Here is a 17553-nt window from a genome sequence, read left to right as displayed (position 1 = left end):
CGTCTACACACACTCCAATCACATCTTGATTGCTTCGTGTACAGAGGCAAAATTATGAAAATTATGGACCTGACTGTATGTGTAAATAAAAAATTTCAATAATCATCCAGTTAGGGGAATCTGTGTTATCACTTACTGGCCTTTTCATGTCTTTATTTTACTCCATCCTTGATAAATGGCAGAAAGCCTGTGACGTCATTATTTCCCAAGCGCTACGTCATTATTTCAACTTAACATCTCGTTATTTCTAATGAATACCTCCTTATTTTGGGTTATTATCTTGTTATTTTGACAAGATTATTTCGGTGTGATATTTAACACCCTGCAATCTATCAGTCAGATTCATTTATTGATCATTAATTATTAATTATATATTATATACATTATATATTAAGCTCATTGATTATATGAGCTTATAGTTGTAATAATTCTCATTCAATATGCTGATACTAAGGAAGCCAGACGCGCTTTCGATCATTCCCCTGTGAGGCCATGTTCCCAGTATTTTTCAGAATATGTATTCCCATCCTAAAGACCTAGCACTTCACAGCTTGCGTGTCAGATCGTCCGGACGTATTAGCACTCGTCCGTGGAGGAAAAGAACATCAATATTTTCCTTGCACAATATTCTCAGCATGGCCGTGTGTTCACCCTGACCCATACTTTTACAGCTATCCTCCATCTCTCCTCATAGCAGCTTTCCCTGACACCCAATAAATCCATCATGTTTAGAAGCATGCTTCAGAAATGACGTCCCTTCACGTCACCCTGATAATATTTATTGTAGTCATTAGAGGCCCGTTAGATGCTCGTCCTGCCCTTGAATCTATAAATTCTCCTTTTCCTTGAATATATTGTGCGTTCTCAGGGAGAGAACGGCGCGGAAAGCATACATCACCCTCGAGAGACCACCAACATGAGGACTCAAACCGTGGCTTCTTATTTCAGAGTAAGCATTGTTTAAATAATAACTCAAATTTAGTCGATTTTATTTTTCTTCTAATAACGAATATGAATTGTTTTATAAAATTTAATGAAGTGATTAAGTAAGCAATAAAACAGTCGGTGTGGTGCTGTTATAGGAAAATAATCACCAATGAAGTCACTCTTGTCCCCACAAAGTTGATTTCTTTCCTATAACAGTGTTTTATTGCTCTTATACCACATCAATTAACCAACAATTAAATTGTTTTTAATTTAGCAAAAAAAAAAAAAAACAGCACATCATACTTTTTATCTATTTATATTTACATTTAACGGTGTGGAATGTCCACAAAACAAGTTAGTTCCTTGTGCTCGTTATTATTATTATTATTATTATTATTATTATTATTATTATTATTATTATTATTATTCATTTATTTATTTTTACGGTGTCACAAATTCGCTACAACTCTAACTACCACTCATTTCTTTCCCTTTCTTTCAGTATTCACTGATGGACCTGCTTTCGAAGATGGTGGCCGGACAGCCGCACTTTGTCCGCTGTATCAAACCCAATAACGACCGCCAGGCTCACAAGTTCGACAGGGAGAAAGTGCTGATTCAGCTGCGCTACACGGGCATCCTGGAGACGGCTAAGATCCGCAGACAGGGCTACTCTCACCGCATCGTCTTTGCTAACTTCATCCAGAGGTCAGTCTGCAGCACACGTGACCCCACTGAAACTCTGAATCACAGATAAAAAAATGTAAAAAAAACACTCAATCAAAAACACTCGATCAAAAACACTCAATATTTTAATAGAGTTCTTAGTTGAGATTTATTATTAATACGCTGTACCAGAAAATGATGCAAAGAAATCTTCCGAACATGTAAATATAGAATATTCCATACTGAATATATGTACAGACATACTGTAGATAAAAAGAAGCACTCTTCATTTGTGCAGTGTTGATTGCTATTAAGGCACATTGTGTTTGTAGATACTACATGCTGGGTTTCCGTGTGAACGAAGAGCCGGCTGTCACTCCTGAGGCGTGTGCAGCTATTCTGGAGAAAACCAAGATGGAAAACTGGGCTCTGGGCAAAACAAAGGCATGAAACTCTAGCAGAGTGAAATCCAATCATATTTTTACATATAAAAACAGTAGGAAAGGTTCTATATCGCGAAACAAGAGTAAGGAATGTAAGTAAGTCCAAACCCTGGGAGTGACTTTAACGTTCAAACCAATCAAATGGTTTCCAAAGAGTACAGATCTTAAGGGAGTATAGTATATATGCTGTATATATATATATATATATATATATATATATATATATATATATATATATATATATATATATATATATATATATGAGTATGCTGTTATTTCAGGTCTTTCTGAAGTATTATCACGTGGAACAATTGAACCTGATGATCAAGAGAACCACGGACCGGATCGTGCTGGTGCAGGCGTGCGTACGGTGTTGGCTGGCAGTCCAAAACTACCGAAAAACCTTGGGGAAGAGAACTCAGAGTGCTGTAGTCCTGCAGTCAGGTGAAAACACATACTGCATACATCTCAGTTGAGTTCATGTGTTAGTAAAAGCATTGCTAATTAGCTTACAGTAGAGAAATGCACTGTGGGTATGCATTAGTACACAGTGCAAGATCAGGATGGTTGAAGAAATACAACGTAAAATTATTTTCAATAAAAAATAAAGTTAGGGGAGAAAAAAAATCTATCTAGCATTTTCATTGGTTTGTTCCTCTGTGAAAACCCTTAAAGGTGTGAATTTGAACTCGAACTTGAATTTCACTTCAGATCTAAACAATATTGTGATAGTCTTTCAAGTGTGTGTGAGAGAGCGCAGGGACCTGTATGGCAAACACTCCATGTAAATGGATTCAAATATATACAGTGGTGCTTAAAGTTTGTGAACCCTCTAGAATTTTTTTATATTTTTGGTATAAATATGACCTACAACATCATCAGAAGATCATCAGAGGTCAGTAAGCAACTAAAGGCCTCTCTCACATTGGGTAATGTTAATGTTCATGAGTCCACCATCAGGAGAACACTGATCAACGATGGTGTGTATGGCAGGATTGCAAGGAGAACGTGACTGCTCTCCAAAAAGAACATTGCTGCCCCGCTGCAGTTTGTTAAAGATCACAAGCTAGAAGACTACTGGGAAAATGTTTTGTGAATTGATGAGTTCAAAATAGAATTTCAGGTTTAAATGATAAGCGTAGTGTTTGGAGAAAGGAAAATACTGCATTCCAGCATAAGAACCTTATTCCATCTGAGAAACATGGTGGTGGTGGTAGTGTCATGGTTTGGGGCTGTTTTGTTACATCTTGGGCAGGACGACTCGCCATCATTGATGGAACAATGAATTCTGAATTATACCAGCGAACTCTACAAGAAAATGTCAGGGCATCTGTCTGTGATCTGAATCCCAAGAGGAAGTCGGTCATGCAGCAAGACAACAATCCTAAGCACACAAGTGATTCTACAAAAGAACGGTTAAAGAAGAATAAAGTGAATGTTTTGGAACGGCCAAGTCAAAGTCCTGACCTTAATCCAGTAGAAATGTTGCGGAAGAACCTGAAGCGAGCAGTTCATGTGAGGAAACCCACCAACATCCCAGAATTGAAGCTGTTCTGTACTGAGGAACGGGATAAAATTCCTGCAAGCAGATCTGCAGGACTGATCAACAGTTACCCCAAACGTTTATCTGCAGTTATTGCTGCACAAGGGGGTCACAACAGATACTGAAAACAAAGCTTCACATACTTTTGCCCTCACAGATATGTACTATTGGATCATTTTCCTCAAGAAATAGATGGCCAAGTATAATATTGTTGTCTCATTTGTTTAATTGGGTTCTCATTATCTACTTTTAGGACTACTTTGAGCACCACTGTAGGTAAAATATGGTGAGGTTTTCAGTAAGGAGACATTTATTTAACATTTATGGAAGGAGTCTCCAGTGTCAGTGTTTTATAACAGTCAGAGCTACAACTTTAAATTTTCTGGAAAATCTTCAGGAAAGAGGAGTTTACACTTTGCATTGATAAATAAAAATGTTGGTATTGTTGTGGTATTCCTATAACAGCACACCCCAAGTGGCAAGTAGTGACTGAATGACATATCGCCACCACTTTGCACCCAGGCTCTGGAAAAGGGGTATAGTCAGGGTTCATGTCTATGTCCAATGGCCTTACTTGTGAAATTAGGTGATTCGTGACCACATTCATTGGGACTAAGTAGAAATTAGCCTGTACTTAGCATGTTCTGTTGTCTTCTTCAGCATACAGAGGACACAAGGTAAGAAGACAAATGGTTGATGATAAAGCTAAACCCAAAGAGGACACTACCATTGTTGAATTTCAAGCATGTAAGAACAATATTTATATAAGAACAAGAGTGAAACTTCTACTGGCGCAAACGTGTGGTCTTCATGAACGTTCTCTATCTTTGTGTCTAGTATGCCGTGGATATCTGGCGAGGAAGAAATACAAGGAGTTAGTGGATGAGAAGAACAAAGCTGCTACAAAGATCCAGGCACACTTTAAAGGGCACAAACAGAGGAAGAGCTTCCAAAGGAGAAAGTATGCAAATTCTTTTAACTGCGATAGTAAGTATTCAACGGACAGTATACATCTAACACGCTGTACTGTTTCCTTTTAGAGAAGCCATGCAAAAGGAGAACGGACAGAATACAGAAGAGGTCAAAGATGATGCGCCGGTTGAGGAGGATAAGTTGGCTGCAGATTCAGCTCAGGAGGATGGAGCAAAAGAGCCTGAGAATGGCGAAGAAAAGACCGCTCCATCTGAAGATGAACCTGAAGCTGCTTCACCAGGATCTGGAGAAGAGCAGGAGACCAAAGCAGCGACGGTTATCCAGAGCAACTTCCGAGGATTCAAAGAACGCAAGAAGCTCCAAGAGGAAGGGAAGCTCCCAACAAAGGGGAAGAAGGACACAGACTCACAAACTCAAGAAAACGACTCACTTCCCGATCCATCTGAAGAAGAGAAGCCAGCGGAGGCAGGACAGGAACAGGAACCAACCGAAGCTACACCTGATGTACCTGATGTACCGGATGGAGAGGAAGAGAGGACGGAAGCGGTCCAGGATGCTGAGTCAAAACAAAACGACGAAGAGCAAGCACAGACAGATGTGAACAGTTTAGAAAGTTTGACCAAACATGTGAGTAGTAAGGTTCTCCAGACAGGGGAAGATCCAAGTGTGCTTTCTATCAGGCCTCATATCTAGACCCAGTTTATGTCTAGGACTAATAGGGCTGGGTCAAATCCAGGAAATAGACTCCACATAGATTATTTAGGCATCAGAGGGTCAGGCAATAGAATCATTCTGCAGATTACAGGCCGTGGATGGCACGTTTTAAAGTTTTAAAACACTGTTTATATGAGATGGTTTGGGAAAAGCTGTCGTGTGAATAAAACCCGGGTCCCTGCTGCACTATAATGCCTCACATGAGTTAATCGGGTTAGTTTAATACTAATAATTCCTGCCAGCACCAACATCCTCACGACATTTTATACAACAGTTAGTTCCAGTCCACAAATTTGATTGTTCGAGTGGTGTCCCATGATTGCTGATATTTCCTATAACTGCACTGGGACGTTTCACTGTGTGTATCACTCCGCTTGTCTGCATTCGCCAAGTAAAATTCCAGTTTTCGGAACTATACGTAACACGGAAAAAGTCACATTTTGACCTTGTGTATGGATTTGCAGGCTGCCGCACATATGCAAACGATCGTGGTAATTCAGTCCATATATGGAAATAAGAGCAGCTCTGGGTGCACCTGTCACCATATATAGAAGTAGTAAAAAAGTAAGTCATTGGTATACATGTTCAGTGGATATAAAAAGTCTACAATGTTAAAAAAGTTAAAATGGCAGGTTTTTTGTCATGTAAAAAAATGACACTAAGATAAATCACGTCGGATCTTTTCCCCCAAATAAAGTGTTTCAGAAACTTTTTAGCGAACAAAAGCAAAATAAAAAACTTACAATAACCTAGTTGTATAAGTGTGCACACCCCGAATCCAAGACATGTGAGGAATATGAGAGATTGTTGTCACATGCACAGAGTAATCAGTGCTTAGAAGATGTTCCTGCAGCTCCTTTAATGTTGCCGTAGGTCTCCTGGACGCCTCCCTGGTAAGTTTTTGTCTTGTCCTTTTGTAAATTTTGGAGGGATGTCCTGTTCTTGGTGATGTCACTGTTTCTCCACTTGGTGATGATGGCCTTTATGATGTTCCATGGTCCATCTAATGTTTTGGACATTTTTTATACCCCTCTCCTGATCGATACGTTTCGACAGTGAGACCCTACACAGGCTTTGTTAGCTCTTTGAGGACCGTTTCTTCAGCAGTCAAATTAAACCAAGAAGATGTGAAGAAAATCCCACAGAAACAGCGGGTCTTCATTTCATTGATGTCAGCTGCATGATAATTACTTTTGTACATGAGATTGAATGTGGTTCATTGGTTCATTCTGAACACAGCCACATCCCCAGGTATAAAAGGGTGTGCACACTTATGCAACCTGGTTATTGTAACTTTTTTATTTTTCCTAATTCTCCCTGAAATGTTTCTGATTGTTTTTCACTTAATCTTTATAATTGCGCTTCACATTGAGGGTGGAAAAAGTTCTGACGTGATTTATCCTTTACAGGATTTCTGTTGCGCGTTTTTAAATAATTTTTACGGAAAGTTCGTAATCTTCTAAACAACTAACTAGCCAACATGACAGGATTCCAGAAAGATTTATTGATTTACACCATTCTCGATTCAGCAGCACGAACTGAACAGTAATGGACTGATCATTTGTCTCCACATCTCTTGAGACACAGCGGAGTAAATGGTGTTATGACATACAGCACTGTTTCTTTTGGCAGCCGTGACATTTTTTCTTTTGTCTTCCTGTCCAGATAAGCAGCGTCTCGGAGGACTTCCTGATGCTGCAGCAGAAGCTGAATCAGATCATAATGGCTCATCAGATCAACCCAAGCAGCAACGGCATGTTCACAAGGGGACAGGTCATGAACAGTTCTCTCGGGACTGATCAACAGCCCTCGGGTAAAGCCTCACATCACGGTCACAGTTACCACACAATACGAGATTTATCATTAATTGAACTATTTTCTTTATTCATATCACAGAATAAATCATAACATGTTTAAAGTATACATCAGTACAATGAGTGGCAGAGCTCCAGAGTCTCCAGTTTGATCCTGAGCTTGGGTTAATGAGGGAGAAGTTGCTTCGCAAGCTCCAAAACCTGGAACCGGAGAGTCGGATCCAGAGGAAAGAGCAAGAGATAGAACAGCGTTCATCTCCGGTTCCCCCTTCAGATCTTTACGGAACCCACAGGATCTGAGCCGGCCGGCTGCCCCGACAGCGGCTGGCCCAGAGTCCTGGGGTTCCGAAACCCTTCTCCCTTCGGCTGAGAAGTGAAAGAGCCAAGAGCAGAGCCGCTTCATTGTGAAGTGTTCACGATGAGTGCAGTCAGCGCCCTCAAGGGCTGCCGCAGCATGCTCCACTCCCATACACTTCACACACAAAACGTGTCTCTGTAATACATCTTGTTTTTTTAGAGCAGAGAGTGACACACTCTCTGAAGTTTTCCCAATATTTGTTCACACTGAGAACGGACACGCGGCTTCGTTAAAGACAAAGAAGCTGACGATGTGGTTTACAGGCGCCGTTTTATGGTCACGCGATGCGTGAAATGCCACGTCGCCTAACCACAGCAAGCCATAAATTGGTGTGATTTCACACAGACTTCAGATACCGGTCACGCCCGGAAGCGTTCCCCACAGCGTCACGCTCACGCGATGTCTCATTCCCTTCTCAGGGAACAGGGTTACATGTGTAACCTAGACGATTTCCCAGTTGTCTGGTGGTGTGTTTCGGTCTAATGTCAAGTTCTACTAAAGCTTATAACGTGAAATTTCTAATCTCACATGAGGAAAAAAAAACAACAACAACAAAGATATCAGCACAAGACATCATAGCAAAGTGTCCGCTGTCAACAGTGTTATTTATTCAAGTGGTATTTATATACTGTTGACAGTGACCGTCGTGATACAGGTTAGTTTTACCCTACTGATGATGTGTTGTTGCAATAGTAATCCTGCTCAGTACGAGAGGAACCGCAGGTTCAGACATTTGGTGCGTGTACTTGGCTGAGGAGCCACTGGTGCGAAACTACCATCTGTGGGATTATGACTGAACGCCTCTAAGTAAGAATCCCGCCTAAACGTAATGATACCGCAACGCCGCTGATATTCGGTTAGTCTGGAGTACCCAGGGAGTCCCCCGGACCGGGGTGTGGCCGGACGAACGCCGCACCATCTCCGATTGCGCACCGCGATTTTTTGCGTCGAACCTGGTGCTAAATGACTCGTAAACGACTGTCAACAGTATAAAAATACCACATATATACTTTACTCTTAATAAGATTATTAAAGCATTTGCTTCTCTGTTTTACGGAGCTTTTGGTGCTCGAATGGAGGAAACAATAAACAAGCGTTCATGCAGGTGTCCATGTTTTTTTTTTCTTTCTCATTTTGTATCTCAAATGTGCAGAAAATTATGGAACTCCAAGCTCCGACTTCCCAAATTCCAAGTCAAGTCGAACGCAGCATTATTTCTTTTCTTCTTTTTTTTTACGTTCATGCTCACACAACGTTGAGTTCCCTTTGAAAAGCTTCCATTTTGTCGGTTTTCCGTATCGCGTGGCGCTGTCGTGTCTACCCAGCGATGACTTTTACACATTCGGATTTTAGCGTCATTTCTTAGCCGCGTCCCTCTGCATCATTCTGACTCTCGCTCTCGCTCTCTTAACATACCGTCGAAGTGTGCCTCATTTTTCCTTTACAATGGCGCGCTGCTGTACCGTTCACACGAGGAGCCTCACCTGCAACCTGCAGCAAGTGCTGAGTCTTTGTTCCAGTCAGTTCGAGTTACTTTCCTTCTGCAGATCGTATCAGGGAATGAAGGTCCTTTTTTTTTTTTCCATCACCATGTCTGATCGTCTGAAACACAGGAGATGCCAAGTGCCGAAAGAGGAAAGCCGCTTCTCGGCAGGTCGTGTCATCAGAAAATTCGCTTTGTCGTGCACATCTGTTGTTCACTGGATTTCATCAGATGAGATGTGTAATTGCTTCGGGAGGATGTGTGAGAGAGAGAAAGAACAGTAAATGTGCCTGCCTTAATGTTGTCCACTGTGGAGCTGAAGAATCTATTAACTCAGAGCCTGTGAAGCATAAACATAATTATTTATCAGGAATGATTTTTTTTTTTATTGTATTTTTGCCATGAATGTTACAATATCAGCGCTTTTACCTGAAGCCAAATGTTCTTTACTATCGCAATAAGAGAAAATCGCACCATATGACACACGACAAATTCAGTTGCGAACCTTTTCATGACTGACAATGTGCAATTCACAGTATATAGTTTTCCTGGACCTAATAATAATCGATCACAAGTTGAAACTGTAATTCCTGATCATTTGTTACAGTCATAAAAAAGGTCTGGTCTGATAAAACACACACACACACACACACACACACACAATCATAATCAAACTTGATTATCGTTGCTCATTCCAAGACGTCGGAAATCCGAGTGGCCTTTTTGAATATCAGTCATATTTCTCTTTCTACAAAGGTCATTAAATGCTAATCATATTTCATGAGAAACACCTCCTGCAATTACGCCTAGTGTTAATATGAACACTTTAAATTGGCTTCTGTCGTCTGAGCAATAGAGAATTACTGATGACCTTTTAGTGGGCATGTTACAAACTTCCCCCTCCTGCTGAAACCTGACGGCGTTGATTAATCGCCTTCACGCTGGCACTGAATACACCGACGCTAAGATAACAAATCAAAGACTTCCTAATATCCGTCATCTCAGTCTTCTAAAGGCGGCGGGAAGAGTGTACTTTTGTTTCGTTCGCTGTTCGGGTTGGGTTTTGTTTTCTCGCCGCGTATTAATTCATTTAACCGAGAAAGGATCGACCGAGGGACGTGTAGGGCATCGGTCAGAAATACGACGACGACGTAAATCGTAGAAATCATAAAAATCACCCGAGCATAGAGAACGTGGATCCACGCTCAATATATTATTACACAGCACATTTCCGCAGCACTTAGCTCGGTCCTTTGGCGCATTTTAGCATCTCACATCTACAGAAAAATGTCCTCCGCAACCGCAATTGAACATGGATGGAGACCACCATGCTCAGATGGTCTAAGCAAGGGACAAATGCAAATTATATATATATATATATATATATATATAGGAGGTATAATAGAGGTATATAGATAATAACGGTAAATGTCTGCAACTGAATAGGGCCCCATTCCTATATTTTGCCTAGGGCTGCATGTGGAATCGGTTATTTTGTTTTGCACCTGCAGGTGATAACCCTGCTTTCACCGGCACAGACGACCCACATCAAAGAGAAAATCAAACAGACTAAACGCCACAAAACGTGAAAACATCCTAAATGTAAACAGGGTTTGATATAAAGAGCATGTTTACGTAGACGTCTTCATGCTTGTTTACACTGTTTAAAAACACACACTTTGATGCACGAGCACTCAGACGCAGCACAAGTTTGATCGTGAGTCAGGGTGTAAAATCGATCCTTACACACGCGGTACGTTGAGAGTTTAAACCTAGCTCTCTGTATAACTAGTCACATCATAAGCGCTGCCAGTGTTTATTCCGGTTTTACTGTGTTTCGTGTGATTTTTCGTTTAAAAAATGTTTTTTTGCTCAGTTAAGAATGACCTGGCTGCGCTGGGTGCTTACCGATTTCAGATGAAGGTCTACAAAATGGCTGACAAGAGGGCCATCCAGACACAAACGATCATTCTGGACCAGAACACAGTTTTCCAAACTTGTTCTCAAGCCGTGGCTTAAACCGTTATTTTTTAAAATCATTTTTCCTCGTTATTTGTACGGCTGAGAATTTTTTTTAAAAATCACTTATTGCACTTTTGAACAGGAAATACTATTGTATATGCATGATCAAGACTCAAGCGAGGGGTTAGCGTCTGTGTCTTTCAGTGGAACATTTACATCAAGCGAGCGAACTAAATTCAAACTGTCATTTACGATCAACTCGAATGATTTTTATTTTCCGTACGTTACCAAGACTACGGTCAGCACCACATAGTGGAAATACTTAACCATACAGATGCGTTGGTCAGGAAAACTCTAGTATCTGTATTCGGATGCTGTAATTCAATGATGTTTCCTAGATTGACCTCTGACCCCAATTGTAGGAGTGCAAAAGGTAACAGGGTTCCACAATCAAGGCACTTTTCATCATATTTTAAGCGATTTTATATGATTATGGAGGGGTTTCCGAGTGGTTTCGGAGGGTTTTAGAGGGTTTGGGGGGGTTTTAGAGGGATTCGGAGGGTTTTAGAGAGTTTTGGGGGGTTTTAGAGGGATTCGGAGGGTTTTAGAGGGTTTTGGAGGGTTTTTAGAGGGATTCGGAGGGTTTTAGAGGGTTTTGGGGGGCTTTTAGAGGGATTCTGAGGGTTTTAGAGGGTTTTGGGGGGCTTTTAGAGGGATTCTGAGGGTTTTAGAGGGTTTGGGGTTTTTTTTTAGAGGTATTCGGAGGGTTTTAGAGGGTTTTGGGGGATTTTAGAGTGATTCGGAGGGTTTCAGAGGGTTTTGGAGGGTTTTTAGAGGGATTCAGAGGGTTTAAGAGGGTTTTGGAAGGGTTTTGGAGGATTTCAGAGGGTTTTAGGATTTTGGAGTGTTTTAGGGTCTCGGTGGGTTTTGGAGGGTTTTGGAGGGTTTTTGAAGGGTTTTGGAGGGGTACGGATGGTTTTATGGTTTCAGAGGGTTTTCAGAGGGTTTTGGAGGGTTTTCAGAGGGGTTTGGAGGGTTTCGGGGGGTTTTGGAGGGTTTTCAGAGGGTTTTGGAAGGTTTTGAAGTGTTTTGGAGGGTTTTCAGAGGGTTTTGGAGGGTTGTGGAGGTTTTTGGAGGTTTTCAGAGGGTTTTGGAGGGTTTTTGGGGGTTTTCAGAGGGTTTCTGAATATTATGATTGTTATTGTGTAACAGTGTATAGAACACAAGGTCAGTAATTGTAGTCTGACCTCAAAGATAAAGCACAAAGATAACAATGTCTCGTCTCTTTTCCCGATAGCCGGTACACAGCAGACACGGATGTCTCGCCGAAGCACCAAACCAAAGACTCTGAGCACTCCTGAAGACTCGACGTACTACAGCCTCATCCACGTGAGTTCATGTTCATGCACAGTGAACCGTAGCTAGGTTCTGCATCCACTTCCTGTGTGTTCGGCTCATGGTTTTTCTCTCTCGTCATGTTTTCCACAGCGGTCCGTCCAGGAGAGGGCGAGGAAGCAGAGGTGAGCGAGTTAGTTCTGAGTACACTCAAAAACACAAACGCAGACAGGAATTTAACAAAAGCAGACAATTTGCGGAATTCAACAGGAAGTGTGATCAAAATCCAAATTACGCAAAAAAATATAATCACAGAATAATTTATAATAGTGTAAACATTTACACATACGAATAAAAACATTTTCATTAAAGGCCAAAACTTGAAAAAAAAAATCTAACTGTATAAATGAGTAAATGATTCAAGTTTTTAAATGTTTTAATTTAACAATTTATTCAAATTGTTATGAATATGACTTTTTTTAACACTTATTTAAAACTATTTTATCGAAAGTCTTCTGGTTGCAGGATTAGAAGTGTTGAATGGAATGCGAGCTGAAATGTGTGTGTTCACTTAGGAGATTTCACACACACACACACACACACACACACACACACACACACACACACACACACACACACACACACACACACACACACACACACACACACACACACACACACACACACACACACACAAAGACAAGTGACCAGTGAGTCTTGAGAGCAGTGGAAAAGTGGTGTGTGTGTGTGTGTGTGTGTGTGTGTGTGTGTGTGTGTGTGTGTGTGTGTGTGTGTGTGTGTGTGTGTACACACTCATGCAGAGAAAAACAGACTCTGGAGACATCAGGTGCAGTGATTTACAGATGGAGACAGACAGCAGTAGTTTACATGCATCATTAAGAGTGAGAAGGTCAACATGAGAGACAACAAGCAGGATCACAGTCTGAGAGGAAGACAAGAGACAGAGAGAGAGAGAGAGAGAGTGAGAGACAGAGAGAGAGAGTGAGAGACAGAGAGAGAGAGAGAGAGAGAGAGAGAGAGAGAGACAGTCCTATATTATAACCATTCATGGTGCGCTGAAGCTATGACATTTGACATTGAATAAATAGCATTTTAAGATGTCTTCTTAGATAGATAGATAGATAGATAGATAGATAGATAGATAGATAGATAGATAGAAACAACAATGGAGCTGGGGGAGAGAAAGGAGAAAAGAAAAAGGAGGAAAGTATAAGGAAGAGAAAGAAAGGAAGAGTGAGAGTGAATGGAGAAAGAATGGAAGAGAGAAACAGGAAGAGAAGACAAAGGAAAGCAGGGAGAACAAAGAAAGAGGAGAGAGAAAGAAATTGACAGAAAGGAGAAGAGATAATGGAGAAGAGAAGGAGAAAGAAAGAAGAAGAGAAAAAGGAGGACAGAGAGAGGAGTTGGGAGAAAGGAGAACAAGGAGGAGGAGAGGAAATTGTAGCAAGTCAGAAAAGCTGGCGAAACACCAGACAGAGAGAGAGAGAGAGAGAGAGAGAGAGAGAGACAGAGAGAGAGAGAGAGAGAGAGAGAGAGAGAGAGGGAGAGAGAGAGAGAGAGAGAGAGAGAGGGAGAGAGACAGAGAGAGAGAGAGAGAGAGAGTTGATGTTCAGCAACTCCAGTGAGAAAAGATGTCCTGTGAAATCACATGCAGTTAAAAAAGATGGCCGACCGCAGAAAAACATTGTCATTGTGCACTTGCACATCATGCTGTGTGTGTGTGTGTGTGTGTGTGTGTGTGTGTGTGTGTGTGTGTGTGTGTGTGTGTGTGTCAGTCAGTGGAGATTCTCACAGTGAAAAGTGGGGCTTACATCACACACACACACACACACACACAGAGAGAGAGAGAGAGAGAGAGAGAGAGAGAGAGAGAGAGAGAGAGAGAGAGAAGAGAAGAGAAGCCCACTGAAGGAAAACTGCTGTTGGAGTCCTTCACAGGAAAAAGACAGGCAGTGAATCCGATCTTCTCCGGGAGGCTGAACGCTCAGATACCTGTGAGACCTTATTACTGTACAGCTACACGAGCTGTGGAACGCTCTAGAACCTCATCTTTAAAGCTGAAGCTGATGTTTATCGCTACAAAACACTCCCCTCACCAGCTTCTCTTTCTTCTCTCTCTTGAAGATAATAATAATAATAATAATAATATAAACAAGCAGCTTTTCATGTTACCGAGGAACCAGAAGGACTTTCCCATGTCAGACGTTACAGCTTTACATGTGACTGACGATGTAGTTTTCAGTCATATATACTGTAGTAGAAAAACCCCTTCCTGGGCTACCACAAAAAAATAGCTACCATTTCTTGGTCATGTGACCTCATGATGACCCCAGTGCATTTATTTCTCTATTATCTCCAGCACTAAGAAGCTGTTGGATGCCGATGATCAGTATTACCAGAGTCTGAACAGCAATACATCCACAGGCGAGACGTCCGGAGACACAGAGATACCAGAGTCCCAGACCCCCACGTCTAACACGCCCAAATCTTCAAACCAGGACCGGTGAGTGGGTCTGAAACTCCAGATGACACCCACACGTGTGTATGGTCTATACAGCTCTCTATTAAGTGCACAGCTCATGTTAAGGAAAGTTCCTAACAACGTGCGATTAAGATTTTCATCGCTTTCATCACGCCTCACTAATTCACTATTTTGTTCTGTCGAATTTATAAATGGACACCAATGGTTTTGTTCATTCATCGTGCTCTCCTGTAAAACGTATACGGTATATACTTGGCCACGCTACGTCAGGAGCTCCAGCAGGGTGTAAGGAGTCGCCGAGGCGACCCGTCTGAGCGCTTCACGACAACGAGACGGAGAAAGCTCACATCTCGTATGTCGACGGATCGTTTATGACTTTTGAAAGACGACGCGCAGCTTTAGCCGATACTGTCGCTATTTTTTGCGCAATAGTCAGACCGTAGACGCCGGCGTCTACACCGTCAGGAGGCCAGAACAAACAGGCTATGCGCATTCGTAAGTTTATTCGTAGAAATTCAGTCCTGAGATAAACAGTGTCTAGGGTTGGGAGGGTTATTTCAAAAATGTCATCAGTAACGTGATCCAAGTATCGCAATATGGAAGTAATGCAATCTGACTATTTTACACGTGTAAATAAAGTCCAGGGAAAAGCCATACTTTTACTTAGAGCTTTAAAAACATGTTCAGTGATTGGATTTGGTTTTAATAAAATAAAGTCATTTGTTGCTCGTGTGAGTCACGACCGGCGAGAGAGAACCAGAACAAGCAGCTGTGTGTGTTGTGTTATGTCAAAACAGGCATTTCTTTAGTTTTAAACTAAACAAAAATTGCAATCCTGTTAGTGTTCCCATTTTTTTTACACATTGTACCTGTAATCTAATTACTTTTTTTGTTTGTTTTTTGACGTAACCATAACAGATTACAGCTACTGTTTTTTTTTTTTTTTGTATCCACCGTTACATGCATCCCGTTACTCCCCAAGCCTGGCCATGTCTGAGATTAAGAAATCGTCTCCCGTGTGAGAAAAAAACAAAACTTTCCATGGACTTTGAACGAACAATATCGTTAATTAATTAAGGGGGTGCAGTGGTGGGTCGGTGATTAAAGGCTCTGGGTTGCTGATCAGAAGGTCAGGAGGTCAATCCCCAGCACTGCCAAGCTACCACTGTCGGGCCCTTGAGCAAGGCCCTTAACCCTCTCTGCTCAGTTGTATAAACGAGATAAATGTAAGTCACTCTAGTTAAGGGCTTCTGCCAATGCCATAAATGTGAATGTGATATTTTAAAATGTACTTATTATTGGAGCAAGGCATTCTATGATGTTTTTGAATGTATATACAGCCAACACATACATTTCACTGTGACACATTTTGGTTAAACCAAACTGTCAGGCAGTCCGCTGGACGTAGAACTTCTCCCCACTCCAGGTGATATCATGCAAGAAACACGCACTTAATTTTAAGGCCGGGATCGTGTGTAATTCCTCTGCTTAAATCGAACTTCGCCGCCGAACTCACGCGCAACTTCTAAACTGCTCTTCAGTCTGTAGTCTGTATTAAATCCTCACTCGTGGAAGGCCCCGACTTTGAATATGACCTTGCACGTCTTGCCAGAAAATGCATAAACTGTGTAAAATATTCCGAGACAGTGATGTATTGGGTGAAGCGTGAGATGATAAAGTTGTGTAAAGACAAACAGCTCCATTACACACACACACACACACACACACACACACATACACACACACACACACATACACACAGTCTCTTTTTATTCCTGCTTCATATGCTCCATGCCATTTATATCGTCATCTGCTCCTCTCTGTGTCCACAGGAACTCTCTTCTCAGAATGCTCTCTATGGAAAACGAGGACAATCCTCACGACTACAGGAAGCTGCTGAGGAAGACCTCTCAGAGAGGAAGGCTAATCGAGCAAAGCTAGACTCTGTGTTCTGGGCTGATAGGGATCTAGGAATACTTCCGAAAATGAAGAGCATGGCTAACAAGAAATGAACCCTAATGGAAATGCACTAGCATGAACTTGCACTAGCGTTTATACGTTAACAGGTTATTAGCAACCTGCTTTAATTAGCATCTCAGGATAACAATTCATGTACATAACTAAATAAGACAGTTTACAATATAAGAAATTGACTGACTGGCTGTTAAGTCATCCTGCACTATGTGTGTGTGCACTTTACCGTTGTCTCTTATGCTTTGTGTACTTGAATGTTTTTTTCACGTTTCTCGTGATTCCCTTGGAATATCCTTGCACAGCTCTGGTGCCAATATTTATGGTTTGGGCCTAGTTTTTAGCATTTTTGAGCCTTTGGTATAGCGATAAGGAAGACATCTGAGGACTACGCTCTACGCTTTCTTAGTTAAAACAGCGGTCGGACTGAATACGAATAAAACTCACCCGCCGGAAAGGCTGATTCACTGAAGGGGAAAGGACGCGGGATGTGAAAGGCATGCTTTTGCTTCTGGTTGCAGTTACGTTCGTGAACTTTGACCTGTGATTTAATAAACATCGTTCTTCTGAGCCAATAGGAAGCAAGAAGGCAGGGCTGTGATGTTTTTTGATCGGTAAAAAAATGGAGGAGCTGCTTATTATGAAATACCACTACATCACTGAACTGTGCGTCTCTGTTATTTGACCGCACCTCTGTTAAAAATTAGTTAGCTAGCTAGCATGACCTGACATTTTCTTCAAAATCACATCATCAGGACTACGATGTTTTGAATCACAGGCGAGGAAAACCGCACAGCAATGACTTTTACAAAATTGTGGAATGTGCTTTTTTTTTTATTTAAAAAAAAAGAGAGGCAAAAAAAATATGTCGCATTTCTGTGTAGTAAATGTGCAGAGTGGA

At 41.4% G+C, this 17553-nt stretch overlaps 1 protein-coding gene across 2 annotated transcripts in view; it reads left to right on the top strand.

The window, feature by feature from the left end:
* myo3a (myosin IIIA) overlaps positions 1-16971 on the top strand; it is a 95086-nt gene extending 78115 nt beyond the window's left edge. For both annotated transcript variants that reach the window (XM_047158591.2, XM_017481750.3), the window contains 12 exons: positions 869-949; positions 1430-1635; positions 1926-2037; positions 2318-2480; positions 4240-4326; positions 4417-4540; positions 4620-5139; positions 6892-7039; positions 12141-12232; positions 12332-12363; positions 14559-14702; positions 16514-16971. In XM_047158591.2, coding sequence (XP_047014547.1) covers positions 869-949; positions 1430-1635; positions 1926-2037; positions 2318-2480; positions 4240-4326; positions 4417-4540; positions 4620-5139; positions 6892-7039; positions 12141-12232; positions 12332-12363; positions 14559-14702; positions 16514-16622 — 1818 coding nt within the window. In that variant the 3' untranslated portion in view covers positions 16623-16971. The remainder of the gene's footprint in view (positions 1-868; positions 950-1429; positions 1636-1925; positions 2038-2317; positions 2481-4239; positions 4327-4416; positions 4541-4619; positions 5140-6891; positions 7040-12140; positions 12233-12331; positions 12364-14558; positions 14703-16513) is intronic.
* Positions 16972-17553: the final 582 nt, after the last annotated feature.

Source organism: Ictalurus punctatus, chromosome 1, assembly GCF_001660625.3.
Source record: "Ictalurus punctatus breed USDA103 chromosome 1, Coco_2.0, whole genome shotgun sequence".
Classification (NCBI taxonomy): Eukaryota; Metazoa; Chordata; class Actinopteri; order Siluriformes; family Ictaluridae; genus Ictalurus; species Ictalurus punctatus.
This window is presented reverse-complemented; position numbering and strand designations above follow the sequence as displayed.